The 21,683-nt window shown below is 40.2% G+C and overlaps 1 protein-coding gene across 11 annotated transcripts in view; it reads left to right on the top strand.

Moving 5' to 3' along the window:
• mast2 (microtubule associated serine/threonine kinase 2) overlaps positions 1-21,683 on the top strand; it is a 191,537-nt gene that overhangs the window by 132,788 nt on the left and 37,066 nt on the right. For 5 of the 11 annotated variants that reach the window (XM_023954410.1, XM_023954409.1, XM_023954408.1 and 2 more), the window contains 2 exons: positions 2,563-2,763; positions 16,390-16,481. In XM_023954410.1, the coding sequence (XP_023810178.1) occupies positions 2,563-2,763; positions 16,390-16,481 (293 nt within the window). Of the gene's footprint in view, positions 1-2,562; positions 2,764-8,006; positions 8,200-16,389; positions 16,482-21,683 lie in introns of those variants that run through there. The other 6 variants (XM_011474291.3, XM_011474290.3, XM_020702563.2 and 3 more) reach the window with 2 other exon arrangements.

The raw sequence follows: 21,683 nt of genomic DNA, 5'->3' as shown, positions 1-21,683 counted from the left end.
TAGCAGAACCTTTTTATAAACTTAATGATTAACTTTTCACAAACCACAAACATCCAATGAATAAGTAGATGGAACTGAAGCACATTAAATGTTTTTGTACATACATTTTAATGTAAGAAAGCTAAAGATTTCCTAAATCAAATGTATTTCTCTGTTTTAGCTAGGCATTGTAATATGAAGCAGAGGGCTGCTAAAAACATAAAATGTAAAGCACCTACAACTTTATTAAAAATAAACAAGATTTTATTTACTCCATAAGAATTCTGACTGTTGAGTCCCTCTGCATAGCTTTTTTTAATGTAACTTAGAGACTCTCTCAGCCTCATTGTTCAAACTAATGTGCATGAATGAACGAAGAAATTCATTATTTTAAAATAACTGACATTTAGACTAACAAAAAGCAAATAACTCATTGGCAGCCAAAGTAATTCTTATCAGGGAACTGCTAAACCTTTCGTAGGTATTTTATCTGTAGCTTTAATATCATAAACAGTGATTTATGTTTTTTCTAAGAAATAAAGACAGCTGTATTAAAATCCTGCAAAAATGCGGACCGCCTGCAGATATTTTTGCAAATTTGCCCATGCTGACAGCAGGTTAGTCTTTCAGCTGATGAGCCATTAGACTAATCTCGTTTCTCAGTCCATTATTTCATGATGCGTTTGTGTTTGATTTTGCTAAAACTGTTGAGCTGCACCACAGATGGTCCTGCTGCATGGTGGGTAAACACTTTGCATACTAAAGTATGCGGAGATCTACATCTACCAGCAGGGAAGCTCACCCGCGGGGGTCTCTCCCACCCGTTGGGGGGAGGGTTGGGACTCTGAGACTACCGCCATACGGTCCGCCTGCCCCGCAGGTCAGCACTGAGTACCAGTTGAACTCTGAGGAGCCGAGAAGGACTTGTCTGGCCTCTGTTCTGTTGCAGAGTGGGATTATTTGGAAACAAAGGGACTGAAACTGATTTGCACTTAAACACTTCCCCTCTCAGTTTTTGGACTTGATCACTTGGTGATCTTTGAAGATCAGTGAATTTGAATCTGGGCTTTCTGTCCAACTGTGATCAGTTTATGAGCTTTAGTCTCTCTGTGAAAGCTAAAAATCTAAAGGAAGCACCCTCTCTATTTACTTAACTTTACAGTAAAATCTCTCATAAAATGTCATACAAGAGCCCAGATAATTGCGAGCAGATTGACCTAATAATCAGTTTGACCATCTTTCTTTCTTTTCTTTTCCTTTCTTTCAGCTTTTCATTTTAAATTTAATGATACAACTAAAACCAAGAATCTGCAGAAAGACAAAACCTATAAACCACTTGATAATTCAGGGGATGTAACAACATCCTATAAAACAAACATGCTATGCATACATACATTTATTTATCAATAGACAGAAAAAGACGGACAGAAAAAAGTCAGATTTGAATTGAACTTCCACTTTTCATTTGTTAGTTTGGTCATATTTTAGTATAGGTCTAAAGCCATATTAAATGTGATAAGTCAAATTAGGCTGTTAGTACACAACCTCAAACTTAAACATTTAGGTATAGTATTTTTTTTATTCTCCTCCACTTCACATCTACCTCACCATGAAGGGAGACCGTCAGTTGTCAATTTCTATTGTTGGTTATTTTTTATTTTTCCGGTTTCTGATTTTTTTTTTCTGGCAATTATATGTATATATATATATATATATATATATATATATTAGGGCTGCACGATATGAGGAAAACTTGCGATATGCGATATTAGTGATCAATATTGCGATAACGATAAATTTGCGGTAAATAAACAAATAGAAAAATAAACAAAAACATCATTCCCATTTCATTGCAACAGTTTAAAAATTATACTCCAAATGACCCTCATCGACATGGGGGACAAACGTCAGGGTGGCTAACCCTGGTCCTCAAGAGCCTCAACCCTGTCTGTTTTCCAATTCTCCCTAGACTGCTCGATAATGATAACCAAAATCAGGTGTGTTCAGTCAATCAGGATGTGAAATCACTTGAGTCAGCCAATCAACAGCAAGCTGGTTAAGGAGAGCTGGAAAACAGGCAGGGTTGAGGCTCTTCAGGACCAGGGTTAACATAATAGGCCTCCATCTGATTGGTCAACAATGGGAAGGCGTCCATCTGATTGGTCAAAGCATAAAGGGATTTATTTGATTCGTTAAATGCTTCAAGCTGCTAGAAGATTGTTTTAACATATTTTGGGTTTGCGATTTATTGCGATATTCGCCGTCTTTTGCGATATGCATATTGCAGAGCTGGATATTGCGATAACGATAAATTTGCGGTATATTGTGCAGGCCTAATATATATATGTTCCTATATAGTTATAGTTTGACACCTGTAGCGTAAACGGTTGAGGAGTTGCGGTATGTCAAAGAGCCTGTTATTTAGGTGTCACCAGTGACATCTCAGATGTTAACGGGTTAAAAACATTTTAACTAGCAACTTTATAAACGCCAATGGACATACCAGTTCATACGCCCTCGTCAGCCACTTCTCTTCTCGTCCTTCTTCATCCTTTCTTCCTTCCTTCCCTCCTCTGTTGGCAGAATCTGGTCCCCGGCTCAGCTGTGTTGCCAAGGCAACAGCAGCCTCCTCCTCCTCCAGCACCTGTTGTCCCCCACTTCCTTTCATCCGTCTGTCCATCAGCTCTCTGCACTCTCCCTCTCTCCCTCTTCTCCCTCACTCTTCTCGTGCGACGGCCCTTTGTCTGCCCCCGTTTACCATCGAGGAAACCCCTTCCTCTGGAGGTAAGAGCCTCATAATGAGTAATCCCCTAACACATGTTTCAGGGTGTTTTCCTGGGCTTGTGCAGGAAACGGCACTAATAAGGTTTGGATTGTCCAGGGGCTCTAACCAACTCTCGTAATGATTATTAACCAGAACAGCTCATTTTATTAATTACAACCTTTAATTAAAAACGAGTGAAGTTATAGAGGAGACCCAACACTGCTTTTGTAAAACATTGAATAGTCATTAAAAAACAAAAATATCAGTAATCACTTTCACTTTTATTTTAAAGACACTGTTCACATGTTTGTTTTTCCTGGTTGTGGAGGCGTAGTTTTTGTTTTCTATGAAAATTGACTCGTTGGATAACTTTAGATCCAACAATCCAGTCCTTTTAAGTTAATCTCACTTTTATTTAAAAAAAAAAAATTCCTTCACAATTTGTTATTTTAAGATGTTCTCAATAAGTGTAAATGAGAACTGGACTGAGTGACTCCTCCCCCTCACGTTCTAAACAGGAAGTAACTGCTAGTCCCAAGAAGCCAAAATCCCGTAGACTTCTATGAAGAAATAAACAGCTATTACTCAGTCATTCCATTTGTCAGACTTACTTTTCTTGCTCTGATACCTCAAGCATGGTCTTGATACTCCGAGTTTTTTTTGTCATGTTTTTTCTGTAGTGCAAGTTGTTCAAGTTATAAACTGACCTATCAGATGCCTCAGTAAAAGTATGTGGTACGAATTGGTCCCTATGTTGAACGTTCAAAATATTTGATCGACAGATCCTCCTGAGTGCGCTTTCAGATGGTAAGGATGTAAACGTCCAAGTGGCTCATTCCTAATTGATTAGAGTAGTTGCCAGTCAGTCTGGTTCCAACATGGCGGCGTATGAATTGCAAATAAATGGCGACTGAATTGACTTCATTTGGTTGGAGCCAGAAGTAAGTCATTTTCTATGGTGACGTCACACTCACCCAGTCAGTCCAGTTCTCATATACAGTCAATGGTTTTTCCCTGATTTCAATTCTTAAATATATTTCTTCTTTCTCTTTCGGCTTTTCCCATCAGGGGTCGCCACAGCGAATCATCCTTTTCCACCTCGCTCTATCATGAACATCTTCTACCCTAACGTTAGCCAACTTCATGTCCTCTGTTAAGACATCCATGTATCTCCTCTTTGGCCGTCCTCTTGCCCTCCTGCCAGGCAGCTCCATCTCCAACATCCTTCTACCAATATATCCACTATCCCTCCTCTGAACATGTCCAAACCATCTCAGTCTGGCTTCTCTGACTTTGTCGCTAACACAGGCAACATGAGCCGTCCCTCTGATGTACTCGTTCCTTATCCTGTCTAACCTGGTCACTCCTAAGGAGAACCTCAACATCTTCATCTCCGCTACCTCCATATCAGCCTCTTGTCTCTGTCTCACTGCTACCGTCTCTAACCCATAGAGCAGAGCTGGTCTCACCACTGTCTTGTACACCTTTCCTTTGAGTCTTGCTGGCACTCTTCTGTCACACAACACTCCTGACACTTTCCTCCAACCGCTCCAACCTGCCTGCACTCGCCTCTTCACCTCTTTTCCACAATCCCCATCACACTGAACTGTTGACCCCAAGTACTTAAACTCCTGCACCTTCTTCACCTCAGTCCCCTGTAACCTAACGCTTCTACCTTGATCCCTCTCGTTCAGACACATGTATTCTGTCTTACTACGACTGACCTTCATGCCTCTTCTTTCCAGAGCAAACCTCCACCTCTCTAGCTGTTCCTCCACCTGCTCTCTACTCTCACTGCAAATTAAAATGTCATCCGCAAACATCATTGTCCAGGGAGATTCCTGTCTTACCTCGTCTGTCAGCCTGTCCATCAGCATAGCAAACAAAAAAGGACTCAAAGCTGATCCTTGGTGTAGTCCCACCTCCACCTTGAACTCCTCTGTCTGACCTACAGCACATCTCACCACCGTCATACTTCTCTCATACATGTCCTGAACTACTCTGACATACTTCTCTGCCACTCCAGACGACCTCATACAGTACCACAGCTCCTCCCTCGGCACCCTGTCATACGCCTTCTCTAAATCTACGAACACACAATGCAGCTCCTTCTGACCTTCTCTGTACTTTTCCATCAACATTCTCAAAGCAAAAATGGCATCAGTGGTGCTCTTACGGGGCATGAAACCATACTGCTGCTCACAAATCTCCACCTCTTTCCTAAGCCTGGCTTCCACTACTCTTTCCCACAGCTTCATTGTGTGGCTCATCAACTTTATTCCTCTATAGTTGCTGCAGTTCTGCGTGTCACCCTTGTTCTTAAAGATCGGAACCAGAACGCTTCTCCTCCATTCCTCAGGCATCTTCTCACTCTCTAGAATCCTATTGAAAAAACTCGTTAGAAATTCCACTGCTGTCTCTCCTAAGCACTTCCATACCTCCACAGGTAGGTCATCAGGACCAACGGCCTTTCCGCTCTTCATCCTTTTCAGAGCCTTCCTAACCTCCTCCTTTCCAATCTCTGCTACTTCCTGCTCCACAACAACCACATCTTCCTCCCTTCTTTCCCTGTCATTTTCCACGTTCATCAGCTCCTCAAAATACTCCTTCCATCTTTTCTGTACACTCTCCTGGGTTGTTAGCACCTTTCCGTCTCTGTCCTTAATCACCCTTATCTGTTGCACGTCCTTCCCATCTCTGTCTCTCTGTCTGGCTAGCCTGAACAAGTCCTTTTCTCCTTCCTTTGTGTCTAACCTGTCATATAGCTCATCGTAAGCTTTCTGTTTGGCCTTTGCCACCTCTCTCTTCACTCTACGCTGCGCTTCCTTGTACTCCTGTCTACCTTCCTCAGTCCTTTCTACATCCCACTTCCTTTTAGCCAACCTCTTCCTCTGGACGCATTCCTGTACTTCCTCATTCTACCACCAAGTCTCTTTACCGTCTTTCCTCTTTCCAGATGACAGACCTAGCACTTTCCTACCTGTTTCCCTGATAATCTCTGCTGTAGTTTCCCAGTCATCTGGAAGCTCATCCTGACCACCCAGGACCTGTCTCAACTTCTGCCTAAATTCCTCACAAGTTTCTTCATTCTGTAGCTTCCACCACTTGGTCTTCTTTTCTGTTTTCCCTCTCTTCTTCTTCCTGACCTCCAGAGTCATCTTACACACCAACATGCGGTGCTGTTTGGCTACACTCTCTCCTACCACCACTTTGCAGTCATTAACCTCTCTCAAATGACCTCGTCTACACAGGATGTAGTCCACCTGAGTACTCTTACCTCCACTTCTGTATGTCACTCTATGTTCCTCTCTCTTCTGGAAGTAAGTGTTGACTACAGCCATTTCCATCCTCTTCGCAAAGTCCACCACCATCTGTCCCTCCAGATTCCTTTCCTTCACACCAAACCTGCCCATCACCTCCTCATCACCTCTGTTGCCCTCACCAACATGCCCATTAAAGTCTGCTCCAATAACAACTCTCTCTCCTCTGGGGATACCCTCTATGACCTCATCCAACTCACTCCAGAATCTCTCCTTCACTTCTAACTCACAGCCAACCTGTGGCGCATACCCACTGACTACATTCACCATCACCCCTTCAATTTCTAACTTTAGGCTCATCATCCTGTCTGAGACTCTTTTCACCTCTAGAACACTGTTTACAAACTCCCCCTTCAGAATCACTCCTACCCCGTTTCTCTTCCTATCAACACCATGATAGAAAAGTTTGTATCCTCCTCCAATACTACGTGCCTTGCTGCCCTTCCACCTTGTCTCCTGCACACACAGTACATCTACCTTCCTTCTCTCCATCATGTCTGCCAGCTCTCTGCCTTTCCCTGTCATTGTGCCAACGTTAAGAGTCCCTATTCTCAAACTTATGTTCCTGCCTTTTCCCTTCTCTCTCTGGCCACGGACCCTTCTGCCTCCCCTCTTTCTTCGACCTCTTTCTTAAATATATTTGGACTCACATAAATCTCTCTGGCACATTTTCTTGTGAAGTTTGCTAAACTACAAAATCAATTTCAAATCACACCCATTTAGTCTCACTACGACACGTTAAATTGATTATTTTGACTTTTTTTTTATTTGATGAACTGCATGTGGCAAATCAAATGGTCAATGGTGTTTACTTTTATAGCACTTTACTTCCTTATCAGAAGACCTAAAGCGCTTTACAGTCACAGTCCCATTCTTCCATTCACTCCGCTGCTGAACACTGGTGCCAACCTATAACCATCAGCAGCAATGTGGGGTTCAATGTCTTGCCTCAGAACAAAACTGGTAATGACCAACATATTGTCCCTTCCCTCCTTGTTTACCCTACGAGCTCAAAGGTGTGGCTCCTTCAGCTTTGAGAGACACACCTAGTGTGTCAGAAGATCCACAACCCCTTGTTGTAACAAGAAGATTTCAGATCCTATCCGTCTGCTCAGCTGTTGGACAGGACAAGTTAAAAAAAAAAAAAACTTTGAGAGACAAAAATCTTCAACAAAAAACAATTTGTTCCTGATGAGGAATCTGGATTTTCCTGTTTAAATAACAGACACAGCGGCTGACGTATAGTTCTGTAACAAGTGTCATACGGTTGGAGTTTGACTAATAATTGAGTGTCCTCGTGTGCACTGCTTCTCTTTGACCAATCCTTTGCCTTTCTGAAGTGCAGCATGCATGTTTAGTCAAATTCTAAGCTTTCTTCAAATATTTTATTGATCTTTGACTTTTAGTAAAACATATTTTGTTGCTGCTTAATTTCCTGTCTTAACATTCTGATCATGTGATTCATATCAAGCTGTAGAGCTTCATCACAATACCTCCTTAAGGCTCAGTTGGGTTTCCTTGGGCCTGTACCGCTGTGCTCATACCGAACGTGATTCGCCTATCAAATTTGTATCCTTCGCCTCTATTTAGAAACAGATGGAAATTGCTGCTTGTCCAAAAATGTCTTTAATCTGATGCTCTCCTCCTGTGTGAAGGAGGAGCTACTGTCCAAAGTTTTCAGCCTCGTCGCTACACGGAAGCACTGACTGTATATCTGTAAAACTCATATGCAGTCATTGCATGAAAGACATGGATCATCCATGTCTTTCATGCAATTGAGAAATCAGATTTATTTATTTTGAAGAGCTCTAACAACAGGGAAACGGGAAGTACATGCATCAGAACATGTTCTGGATGAGAGCCGATGTCCTTTCAGACAGAGAGGTGAGCTTTGGGAGAGGGAGGGTGGAGGGAGGCGCTGTTGAGGGGAGAAGTAGCATCAGTTGAGGGAGGGGAGTCACAGCACCAGCAAGCTCGCACATTCGATGCCGTCGGTATGACAGGTGGAAGCCGGCGTCTGTTGAGTGTCAGGTCGGAGTGATGCGGGCTCTGAATCGCCGTCAGCATGTCTGATTCCTGGACTGTGCTCTCCAATTTCTCCCTCCCTGAGAGGAGCATGCTGCGGCGCTCCAAGAGGTACGTGCTTACTTCAAATGCAGCCCTTTTTTTTTTAAATTTTGCTGTATCTCACAATTTGCCCTCTAATTTTCGGACAGTCTTCGGTTTGCTCCCCTCCCGGAATGTCTTGGAGCTCAGCAGGAGATCTGGCATGAAGGTCAGCCGCCTGGGTTTGTGATCTAGCGGCTAAGCAGCAGGCTTATTGAAACTCAACAGGAGTTTCGTGGCATTTCCTCGTGTTAGCGAGGCAATTGATTGAAGCTGCGATTTGATATTAATGGATGCAGCGGTGCATCATCATCATGTCTCACTTCCCTTCCCTCAGTTGACCTCTTCTTCCCACCCTTCTCCCTCCTCTTCCTCCCTGTCTGTCAGAGCTGGAATAGTCTCCTCCAGCAGGGAGTCAGAGCGGCTTTTATCACTGTGGAGCAGCATCACCCGCCTCCGCCCTGTAATAACAGGGTTGCAGACATGCTGACACATGTTTAGGGCACATTTCATCTTCTCCGCTCCTGTTCAGTGTGTGTGTTTGTCTCCCTCCCCCCTTTTTTAAGGAGTCAGGGGTTGTGACTTCTGCATAGCAACACGAGGCAGCACTTCTCAGGTTTATAAAGTCTACATTGAAGTGGTTCATGTCAAACAGAATCTATGTGACCTGACAGCTTCACTTAATACTACGTACACGCCGGGGATGTGACATACAGTGTTTACATTGGACTGTCGCTACCTGATACTGGCCACGTATCTACAGTTGGAAGAGGCTTGGTGTGAAATGTAAAAGCCTGGTGAATCTTGCTCCAGGTTTTATTTCTTTCACATTTATATTCCAATATACAAAAGATTTGATGTCATAGAATTCCAGCCGGGCACAAGCTGTAATCATTAATTTCTCCTTTGTGATCAATTTTCAGGGATCAGTGAATTGAGGATGGCGTCCTTTTCTGTTCACATACATTGCTACCAAATCTGAGTCCCTAATTGGTCAAAGTTGAACTGGTTTAACTTTCAATGCGCATTCATTGACGAAAGATGATTGGAGTGAGACTTTAAGAGTCTTTGGTCCAATCGTAGATTTGAACCTATCTCCCTGTGTCAGGTTGGACTAGAGCTGGGAGACGAATCGATTTTGTCAATTAATTTGAATTTGTTGTTTTAGATCATTTATTTTGGGGAAATTCAAGATGTTATTTTGCCAGCTCTCTGCTCTCTTAGGCTTCCGTTGTTTGGACTAAAATGAAGCCGCCTATCGCAACGAACAGCCATGAAAACGGCAGCAACCAAATTGGAATTTCTTCCGGGTGGCCGTGAAAAAAAAAAAAAAAAAAAAGATTGTTGCGCAATATGAACAAATGCATGCTACGCACAAAGCCTTTTTTGATGGGGGGCACAGGGGGGCTTCCTCTCTCTTTGCATTCAACATAATATATATATATATATATATATATATATATATATATATATATATATATATATATATATATATATATATATAAAATAACCTATAGGTTTTCTTTGTAAAATAATGTAATAGTTTGTCCAAGAAAAATGTGCCTATTTGTTAGATTTGTTTCATCTACCAGCTAATTTGACTGGTTAATAAAAAATGAAATGTTGACCACTGGGAGTGTGACTTTCAATTCGGAGAATCAAACACGCAGCAAAATCTGTTTGAAGGTTGTAGCTGCTAAAAGTAGGAGTACGGAAAATGTGTTTCAACACCTGGAACAGACACACTGTCGAGTTTGTAAAGCATTTCTAAATTTATGAGAGCTCAAATTAGTGGAAACTCATAAAACATCTGCTGCATTGATCTGCAAACATTTTACAGCTTGTATGTAGCAGAAATTTGAGTTTGAGCATATTTCTAAAGGAGATGTTAAAATAAAATAGTTTTGTTAAATGTATTCTGTTATTTGCATTTTTTGTTGAAGGAGGGAGAAAAAAATCCATTAAAATTGAAAATCGAATTTGGACTGAAGAAAATCTGAGATTTTATTTTTTGGCCTTATTGCCCAACTCTAGGATGGACGCTCTACCACTAGGCTGCTCAGCGTATTTTATGGGGAAAAAAATAATCAACTTTGAATCAGCATCTATTTCACAATTTTTTTTTTTTTTGATTTCAATGAGTAAATGATGTGTAAAAGCTCAAATGTGCCAGTATGCACTTAAAAGAGACTCAGACTCCCCTAGAACAACTGAATTCACCACTTCAAGATCACGTTTGGCTGGTCCGATTGCACAATGATTGGAGGAGTAATTATTTTAGTTCTAGTGATATATATATATATATATATATATATATATATATATATATATATATATATATATATATATATATATATATATATATATATATATATTAGGGGTGCACGATATGAGGAAAACTTGCGATATTAGAAATTAATATTGCGATAGCGATATAATTTGCGGTACATAAACAAATAGAAAAATAACCAAAAACATCATTCCCATTTCATTGCAACAGTTTAAAATTATATTCCAAATGACCCTCATAGACATAGGTGACAAACATCTAACATAATAGGCCTCCATCTGATTGTTAAACAATGGGAAGGCGTCCATCTGATTGGTCAAAGCATAAAGGGATTTATTTGATTCGTTAAATGCGTCAAGCTGGCATAAGATTGTTTTAACACATTTTGGGTTTACGATTCATTGCGATATTCGCAATATATATATATATATAAAGATTAGATATTTTATACATTTGTTTTAACATTCCCAATTTTGTGTCTATGATTTATTCTCTATCTAGTGTGATATCATTAAATATTGGATTTGGAAATAGTTACGGTTCAAATTAAACCAAAAAAAAACAACAACAAAAACCAGATGTGAGTAAAATCGTGGTATTGCTTTCCTGTTGGGGTCTCTGGATCAAATGATCTTCTTCACACTTTTCCCAGAGTTAGTTTGCTTTCTATGCTGGAAAAGAAATAGTCTCAGAGTTTGTAGCCTCAGCCTGCTCAGCCTGAGAAGTGCTGTTACCTGGCATGCTGATACTTTGATGGTGTCAGAATCCTCACGAAAGCTCTCTTCATGTACAAGCACACAGTTGTGGCAGAATGCAGCCTTGAGCCACTTCTGCATAATGGATACATGCTTCCCAGGGGACATGCGGAGAGCTTGCAATGGAAGAAAAGTCAAAACTTGTCTGTTCTTTGACATTTTTTGGGAAGCAGCCGCCTGAGTGAGGAAGAGGCAGAAAGTAGGTCCTCTTAGTGGAGCTGTCTCTTTCTCTCCAGCAGTCAGCCAGAATCTAAAGGCTGTTGTATGTTTGGAAAATTCTCTCACACATATTCACTGTACCGCGGTTTGCCCCAGCGGCCTGCATCCCAGCCGCTCACGCGTCTCTCCATCACCCCTCCGTCTCCCCCTCTGGCTTTGGCAGGTGAAGCCTGGATTGGCTCAGCCCTTAATCCATATTTATGAAGCTGCCTCTGTTCATTAGCCTGCAAGCAAGCAGCCGGATGAGTGACAGTCGCTCCTAATGAATCAACGCTAACTGAGCACTGGTTTTGTCTCAGTGGGATTCTGTGTGTGCTGCAGGCTCGTTGTCATCTTCTGCCGTCTTCTCTTGTCTGCACTTAATTTGTTTCTCTTTGTTCCTCCATTGTTCTCCACTGTGGGTTTGGCTTAGTTGCAGCAAAGTAGACATTTGTTAACCCAACTACAGTTACAGCTATTCGATAGATACAAAGATACAAAACACACAAAGAACATTTGCCTAGTATGCACATAATGTCTTAAATCTTTGTTAAAGTAGTTTGTTAAAGAAAATATTTTAATATTGTACTTATTTTTTGGACGTTATTTGTATAATTTCATAAAGTTCTATAGTTAAGTTCCAAATTTGATGATATCCTGGCATGTGTGCTGCAGGAAACTGCCTCTCCACATTTATTAGAGGCAGAATCAGAAAACAAAAAGAGCCCTGGAAAGAAAAGGGAAGATGGAATGGAATGGAACACAAAAATGTTAGGTTTTAAAAATGAGAACATTCTAATGCAAAATGTGTCAATGTTTGTACATCTTCATGAAGCACAAAAGTATTTTTAACAGTTTTGAAAAATATACTAACCAACCAGATTTTTAAGAATCAATATCTAACCATATTCCAACATCGATCAGATTCTTGATTAAATTCAGATGAATCTGTTTATTTGTGTTAATAAATATGTTTTTAACCTAAGATTTTCCCACAAAAAAAGTCCACACCAACATTCAGTAATTTTATATTTGAATACATGAATTCATGTCATATCAATCACGGATATCTGCGGTTAAGGCTGTGGTTATTTTTTATGATGTTTGTGAAATGATCACAAGCATAATTATGCTTATTTGTCATTTTACACATTGAGCTCACATTTAGATACATTTAACAATAATGAAATATTTAAGAATTGAAGTGTCCTGAAATTTTTATCTATTGGCTGATTAAAAAGTGTTTTTCCAAAATAAAAAAGCAAATTTAAGTAGTTTCCCCCAGGCTTCTTCTAATGGTTGTTATATTTCCAATTAGCTGAAAAAATGCAAAAATATTGGTGTTGGAAAATCCTACTTTTATTCTGTCTAACATGAATTTTTAGGGCGATTATATTAGGGTTTGGTGCTGGGCTTACAAAACATAAACAATAGCCTTTATTTTACCAATTTTCTTTTTAATTCAACATTTTTTAAATTATTCTAAAAATGAATAATTTCAGTAATTTCGTTTTGCACACTCAAAGTGGTGTTTACACAGATATTTTTCATTTAGTATAAGAGTGTTTTTAGGATAGGAGTCACAAATTGGCGTGCATGTTTGAACATCAATCAATTTTCAGTTTCCGATTATCCTTATTTATAAAAGAAAAAGGTTTTGGTTTCAACAAATATCTCAAATGTCCGTCATAATTTCTCATTTTCAGGAAATCTATAATAAACTCCCGAAACGTTTCTCTTTTAACAATTTTTTTTTAACTGTAGCTCTCTTTAGTCTGTGAGTTTTCTCTGAAGAGCAGGATAAATGAAGTCATCATATTTGCTTTTAGCAGTTAGGTCACACAATGAGTGAAGCTGTCAGCCTCCACAAAGAGTTTTATTTGTTGCAAACAGCCGTAAATGTCAAAATCTGCTTACGAAACAAATGACCTTTTAGGTCCTTTGCCTCTTTTTCTGTCCTCTGCACAGAAAACTGCTGGTTTTCACCTCCATCCATCCATTTTTCATATCAAGCTGTCAGACTCTCCTGGATGAAAACTCTGGAGTCTTCATCTGGCTGACCCCCACAGCTTCTGGTCATTCATGGCCCCCCTTCCCTCTCCTCTTCCTCTGCCCTGCAGCTTTTCAGAGCGCTTTAAGAGTTCACAGAAAGTACAAAGTGCTGCTGCACTTCCCAGGAAAATTGAGGAAAGAGTGTGTGCTGTCTGTGTGTGTGTGTCTGTGTGTGTGAGGGCAAAATTCCCCAAACACGCATCACCAAATCTCCGATTTGGCAGCTCATCCCTCATAAAGTGCGTGCGCTCGTGTGCGTTTGTGTGCATCAGATCTCCCGCTGCCACAAACTGCTGATGCTGCACATCTCAGCAGATGGTAGAGGACACACACAAACAAACACAGCACGCCGTGCGCGTTTCATTCATCACACATGAGCAGTTCCCCAACCTCAGTCGACACAGGCCGCTCCTTCACCTTAACCTTCTAGTGTCAAAACCTGTGAAAACGACTTTTCTTTTAAAAGAAAATGCAGATTAGAAACATGAAGAAAGATCCACTGATGACTTGACTGCAGAAAAGACCTCAGCTCTAATCCCTTGCTGTCTGCCGTGAATGCATTCAGAGAGCCGGCGGCGCAAAACAGCCTCATAATTACAGCCTGCAGATGTGACGGGCCGTTTAACATGAAACCGGCGTGCCGTTAGCGTCTGTCGCCTGCTGGTTCTGTCAGAACACTTCCTGTTGGTGTGCTCGCGCCGCTTCAGATGCTTTTCCCGGTCAAATAACCTCCTTTTGGGATTCGTAAAATCCCAAAAGGAGAAAACAGCAAACAAAGCTGCATCCTTTTTTTAATTTAATCTTAATGGGGATTAATGAAAATAACTTTGGTCATTTTGGTTCGTTTGGACTTCAGAGGCGGTCGCAGAACAAATGGGCTGCTTTACAAAAACATCATGCCGGTGCACCAGGAGGCCTCATTATGGTCTCCATCTGTAATTTCCTGCTACGCCTTTTGTCATCGCAGGATCAGTCAGCGGCGAGCTTCAAGTAAAAAACAAAGATGAAAATTCATCTGAGCCTGACTTGCTGGTGTGTCTGAAGTGTGAAGACCTTCATTTCCTCTCTTTCCCATTCTTCTGGGGACTGATGTCACACTTCCAGAGCAAATGACTCTCATCTCTTTTTCGGCGTGGCGTCAACCTCCTGAAGACTTAATGATGCCGACTCAACTGATTAGTTTTTTAATCTTCATTAAAAAAAAAACTGCTAATTTTTTGAAAACAAGCTCCTATGCTAATGTCTCCAAATCTTCTCGCTGAGAGATGGATATCTCAGCGTAAAAAATGTTCTCAAAAATGTTTCCAAAAAATCTCTTAACTTCTTCATCAAAAACCGTCAAAGAAGCAAAATCATGTTCTACATTCATGACTTTTTGAATAGCCTTCGGTGTTTTTTTGCTTATAGTAACTTTCCATCAAGCATGTTGTTTCAAAAATTGTTTAAATGTGCACAGATTATAAGTATTTGATTAAAAAAAACTGAGAAATGAAAACCTGGTAGTTGCTGAACCTGATGTAAATCTAAAGTGAAACATTTAAAGGCTAAAAGCCATTACAGCCACATTATGGCGTGAAGCAAAGTGATGAGGTTCAAAAATGAAACCCTCACCAACTTCCTGTCGGGTTATAGCCTGAAACCAGAATGCTAAAAAGAGTTAATCCTGTACTGAGTAGATACTCTCTTGGTTAATTGGACATGACTCTCGTTTTCACCTTGTCTCACCACAAATTAGCTTCAATCAAGAAAGTGACAGGTTGCTGCTGGGTCAGGTTTAGTGAAGATGAATAGGTTCTGTTAGGTTCTGTGACTGTTGTTTTTAATGAATATCTAGCAGACTTTCTCTTTTTATTGATCTGATAATTATTTACTGTAAGTGACCACTTTAACAGAATCTGTCTCATTTGCAGCTATATTTAAGAACTGACGCGTGCTTTAAGACAGGGTGTTTTGGGTGTTTTAACATGTTCTTGTTCCACCTCTTTGTTTTCCTCTTCCGAGCTGGGATCTGGATCCAAACTGTACAGCTGGATAGTTCTGATATCGCTCACCATTTTTGTTGCACCGGTAATGTTAGGTTGGGGATGTGAGGGGCTGTAAGCTAGAGTGTGTAAACAGAGGGATGACGGAAAGTTAGGGTGGGCTTACTCTGCGCCAACAGTCCTGCCCACAACTCTGAGGTGAATTTCCAATGAGCTACAGCCGCTCTGCAGAAACTAAGTCCTAGAAAAAACACAGGTTTTTTTATTTTGAAAAAAAGAAAAGGCTTAATCAGCATTGAAAGACCAATGGAAGGCTTTAAAAATAGATCAAAAGATGATTGGAGTGGGGCCTTTGTTAGTCCTCTATATAGAGCTGCTATATGTATTTTTATGAATTATGTTACAGGTGAACAGAAATATTAATTTTTGAGTTGATGAAAGTGTTGCTGCTTCTGTGGAGGGTTGTCATAAACTATTGTTTACATATGAACCTTAAACATATAGTAGAACATTTTGGCATGTAGCCTTTTTGAAGGAAACTTCCAAGATTTTGGCAAAATGATTGTTGTGGATTAGTGAACCTTTTTTGCAGGAAGGAGGAGCTATGCAATGTTGAAGTGGCTTTTCACACACATCAGTCTCCTGTGGTGCATATGTGTGTGCATGCGTTATGTAGCAGCTGCCATGTAAAAGTGGATGCACGAATCCCACGCTCATGCATGGCGCGTGAGCACAGATGTGCGATGCAGTAGCGGCGCTGCTGGGGACTTGTGTCATTCCTGGAAACAGCAGAGTTGACGTTTGTGATCGTGAGCCCAGCTGTGATGGACGCAGCTCCTTGCAGATGAACATCTGCACATGTGTTTAGCGGTGTGTGCGGTTCCCTGCAGCACTCCTGTCACATGATGGCGAGTCACTGATTTGAGTTTGTTTGTGTCCTCAGCTGCAGAGCCAGCAACAGGAAGAGCCTGATTGTGACGTCCAGCACCTCCCCCACCCTGCCGCGGCCACACTCACCTCTGCACGGACACACAGGTAACACAAACTTACACACAACACAATCCTATCTGGCATTTGAGACCTGTATAGATTTCTTGTGAAAAGGTTTGACAGTTTCAGCATGAGGGACACTGAATGCGACTCATCACCTGGAAGCAGCTTTTTTCTGGTTTTCATTATTGGAAATCTATCAAGTTTTTATCTGTGTGACAGCATCACTCTGACATCTGGGAAATGAGAACATTAAAAATGGATAGAGAGAGATGTTTAATCCATAGTCTTGAAAATAATCCATATTAAATGAAATGGTTTTATTTAATTTTTTTTGCTCACACTGAACTGGAGATGGAAAAGCGCGTAGTGACAAAAATCTGACATAAATCCCTCAAGCTCCAGCAAGCCCTCACATCCAGCTGTCAACATGAACATGGAGGGAAGAGGAGGACCACAAATCAGGCAGAAATGGACAAATAACATTGATTCAAAAAAATATGAGTGTGAGGGACCATCTAACAATATTAGTTTATTGAAATGGTGACGGTGCAATTAAAAAAAAGAAAAAGAACTACTTGTATACATGGTTAAAAAAGGCAGAATTAACCAAAGGTAGTATTTAGCCCCTGGTCATGATGTAAACAACATACATACATATACAATATAAAACAAAAATACAAACACTTGGTATACAATTAAAATAAAATTTGACATCACAACATCACAACAGGTTTTTATTTGCATATTTTTATCTGTAGAGGTGCACAAACTATTGTTTATTGTGTATTTTTTATTACTGTCTTTAAACCTTAGGCACTCATACTGGGGTTGGCCTGCACAAGGTGCTACAGGTTTTTATCATTTAAGTTGCACGCACTTATGCAATGAGTCACGTGGTTGTATGGCGCCCTAACGCCACACGCTAGTCGTTCGTAAGGTACTGCCTCGTTAGTGACCATGCTCAAAGGCCACATTCGTGTATAGGTGTAAGTGCCAGTAGGATGCTCACATAAACTTTACTCTGATTGTCTAATTTGGAGGGATTGAAAAAATGAAAAATCTGTATGACACGCCTGTGTGTCACCTACTTCAACCTTACCCTTTTGTTTTGTTCACTATGACAAATATGTGCATGAACATTTTTTCTCTGATGGCTCACCGGACGGTTTACAATCTTGATATTTCGTGCGAGCCGCCTGTGTATCCTGTACAGACGGGCTTTCCATTTTTTGCCCACAGACAGCCCATATCCACCCTTAAGGGTAGTTGGGACTAATGCTCAAAGATGTGGTAAGATTAGTTCACTCCAAAGCTGACGTGTGATTCTCTCATGTCTTCATTTATACCTAAGTGTGCACGGAAGTCTAGTCTGAACTTCATAAACAAACATGTGAATTTGATTATTTTCATACCCAACATCAACAAAATGAACAAATACAAATCATTAATGATTAACTTGCTGCAAATTAAATCCTGACTTTAAAATTGTCTGGTGAGAAAATGTCCAGAAGTTTTAATGTTTAGTGGACTTGTTAGAGTCTGTCATGTCTTTTATGAGCTTTATGTAGTCTTCTAATGCAGACGAGCTCTGTTCTCACAGTACATCAAATCTGCTTGTAAATCAGCACAGGAACACCTTAGATGTTTATTTGTAGAATATTTAACAGACGGTAGTTTTGGCAGCCGACTCAGAGGATGGATAAAACATGTTATCATTATTTGAAGATGCCGTTCCCTCTAAACCTCAATAAGGCTCTTAGAATAGAGCTGCTATTTAAATCTCTGAAAACAGTTCCTTCACTAAATTTCAAAAGAACTGCTTTAAAGTTGCTTCATCAGCTCCTCCTGTCTTTCTATTTCCAGTTACTGATGGGAGACTGCTTTGTTACCACGGTAGCAATTGTCTCTCTGTTTTCAAGACGCCTCTGGGAACCTTAATGTACTAAATATGATAAATGAAAATGCTTGCAGAGGTAAAGTTCTTTTGTTTGGGCCCAAGTATTTAGGTTTTACCCCAAAGCAAGCTGGATGTCATCAGCACTCTCTCTTCTGGAGCTGCTTAAAATGCACCAGTGGGAGCTGATTCTTTCCAAAGCTATTTTCCTTTTGCTCCCAGCGCCCTCAGGTCCTGAATATAATCATACTTTCAATCACTCAACCATTTATCACTAATCAAACAGCTATTCCTCAAAGCCTAAAATCCCAGCTGGCTGATGAAGGCCATTCCTCTTAAAAGCGGCTTTCATTAAATGTTGAAATTTCTCATTTTCTCTTTATGTTTGTTTTAATGTTTTATTTTTTTCCCCTTTTCCTCCATGATGCGGCAACACTTTCTGTTCCTCTCTGCTCGGCCCAAACGTTCTCCTCTTGACAGACAGGCCTGTCTTTCTGGGAAAAGGTCATCCGTTTGCAGATGAATTCTGTCAAACAAATCTGCCTCTCATCTTTATAATTGCACCGAGGGGCAGACACAAAGATGGCTGCTTTTCTGCTCACTATCCTGTCACAGCCTCACTTTCTCTCTGTGCCTTTCCCAATTATAGCTGAAAATTTCTCATCCCGGCCTCACCTTACCCGAAGGGAGCGAGCTACAAAGCACATATTACATTTTCATGTTGCTCGTGGTGGAGCTGGAGCATTTCTTAGTTTTTTTTGCCAAAGTAGGTCACTGTAGTCTAGAGCATGGAGAAATCTAAAAGCAAGCTTTCTTCTGTTTGAGACTCCACAACAACACTTACCAGACAGTCCCAGCTGGAAATGTAGCATAAATCTGTTGGCTTCATTTTTCTGGCTAACAACACAAAACCCACCATGTTTGGGGAAGGAAGTTTTACCAAAGCTTTAGCTATAGCATTAAAGCCCTGACAGTGTAAACAGTAGGATAAATATTAGTGTTATGACTAAATTGGGTTTTACTCATGTTAAGATAAATATTTCTCCAGGAGATGTTTTAAATGTTGGGTTTGTAAAAGATGTAAACTTATTCATTTGAAATTTGCAGCCTTTAAACATTTGAAAACTACAGAGCCTTGGACATGACCTTCAAAAAAGAAATTAAAAAAAGAAATGGTCCTCAAATTAGTATTTTATCAGAATCTTGTGGGCATAAATTAGCATTTTGTGCACACAACTTAGCATTTCATATGCCGTCTTTAGTTAAAATCAAATAAATCTTTATCCTCCCGCAGAGTAGCTGGAGTTGATTGGAAAATTGCCTCTGGGTTGTGGGTGACTGTTGGTGTGGAGTAAGCCTGTCCTTACTTCCTAACATCCATCTGTTTACACTCTCTCCCACTAGCTCACAGCCCCTCACACCCCCAACCTAACATTACCGATGACAAAAAAGAGGTGAGCAATTTTGGAGCAATCCCGCCACACAGTTTTGAGCCAGATGCCAGCTCGGATGAGGAAAATGAAGATGTACATGGGTCTTGTAGTCTTTTAGTGGATGCATCAGAATGGAGCAGAGCAGGGAGCTTGCAGCTTGCCCAGTGTTTTTTTTCTGTCACAAATAGCCTTTTTTCCAATGACATTTTTTCATCTGCTCCTGATTCACAATGATTTAAATAAAGAAAAACTCAGAAATGAAAATATTAGCTTAGTTTTATATACGTCCTCCATATCAGAAAAAAGCCACAAGAACGTGTTTAAAACATCAAAACCACTTTTTTTCAATGGAGTGGGTCTTTAGTAGTTGAAGCCATTTTTACTTTTTAATTGTCCACTCTTAGGTTTAATGTTTAGTATCATTTCCTTGTTTAGGTTCACTTTAGGTGAGGACAATTGCTTTGTTTCATATAAGTCACAAAATGCATATCTCAGTTAAGTTTTTTGTTTATTTTTGTTTATTCATGCATTATGTTTATGCAAGTTTAATTGCCCTGAAGTTTCTTAAAAACAGGTCAAACTGCACCAAACAGGGCTTACCTTTAGCCTGTTAGTTTTATTGGGTTCTTTCAAAATTCCCTCAAGGCTTTTAACATCATTTGTTTGTGTAACATATGAGAGTGCTTTTGTGGAAAAGATGATCAAAAGTTTACACTAAGCTTGTGCGCACAGTGGAACAATCAGACCTTGGTGTTGCTTTTTTCTCATCCTCATGTATGTGGCAGAAAACTGGTTGTGAGACAACCCTGACTAACAAGTAGCGTGTTTGACTAATGACACACGTGTTCACTGGAGTGTATGCATTCCTGGTCTTCACTGCCAGCCTTTGAGGCACAAGCTCCCATCCCAATGAACGCAGACGCTCCTATTAATATTTGAGTCTGTGCTCTTTCCAGGCGCACTGCTGACAAAAATGCATAATTGATGCAGAAATCTCCCTGTTATTCAGCCCTCAAACCTTCCTCCAAACATTTATTAGTCCCACATCCCCAAGCATCCACTTTCACTGCAAAGCCTGGCCTTGAGTGTCACACAACTCTATATTTACAGCCTGTTTATCAAAAAAACCTTTGATTTATTCATCTGGGAGCAGCTCCCAACTCTGCTGTAAATCCCCTCACCTGTCCATCAGCATCATTTTAAGCTGACCATCCAGGGCAGCGGCTCAGTTGGAAATGATGCATCAAAGCCAACAGATGTTTGACCTGCACTGTCTCCCAACCACTTTTTTGAAGTTTTTTAAGGTTTGCAGTCAGTCTACTCCAATGCTGACATGTAGGGAGCCTGCACAATAAAGACAAAAGTATATAAGTTATTAATGATATAAAATTCAAAACACAAGAAGTGATAAAACCTTTGTTGACTCTAGATTTCGGTTGATGCACGGCACAGACTCCGGCTCTGCTGACACTTTAGTTTGGTGATGTGGTTGGAAAAAAATGTCAGATTTGATTGTAGTTTATAGTAGTCTACTGGAAATTGCAAGTATGAACAGTTTTTAAAACACAGGAGAGACTTTTATTATTGATTAATTAACCTTTTATAGTATACAAACAAGGCTCCTAACGTAGTTTATTTTATTTTGTGTTTTTGTTCCTTATTTGTCCCTAATAAACCCTTTATCCTTTCACTTAAAAAACAAAGTGCACAATGTGCCAAAATGTCTAAAAAAGGCTTTCAAGTTTACTTACTTTTACGGACCTATAACATGCTTTGCTTTTCTTAAACCTTTTAGAGTAAACTATATGCATATATATGATAACATACCGTACATATCTTTGGCATACTAAAGAACCATTTTTTTAATGAAATATGAGTTATTTTTGCAGTTCATTTTCAAACCCAAAGTAAGACGAC

This window comes from Oryzias latipes, chromosome 4, assembly GCF_002234675.1.
Source record: "Oryzias latipes chromosome 4, ASM223467v1".
NCBI classification, from domain to species: Eukaryota; Metazoa; Chordata; class Actinopteri; order Beloniformes; family Adrianichthyidae; genus Oryzias; species Oryzias latipes.
Note: the sequence above shows the minus strand (reverse complement) of the source record. Positions and strands in the feature narration are given on the sequence as shown.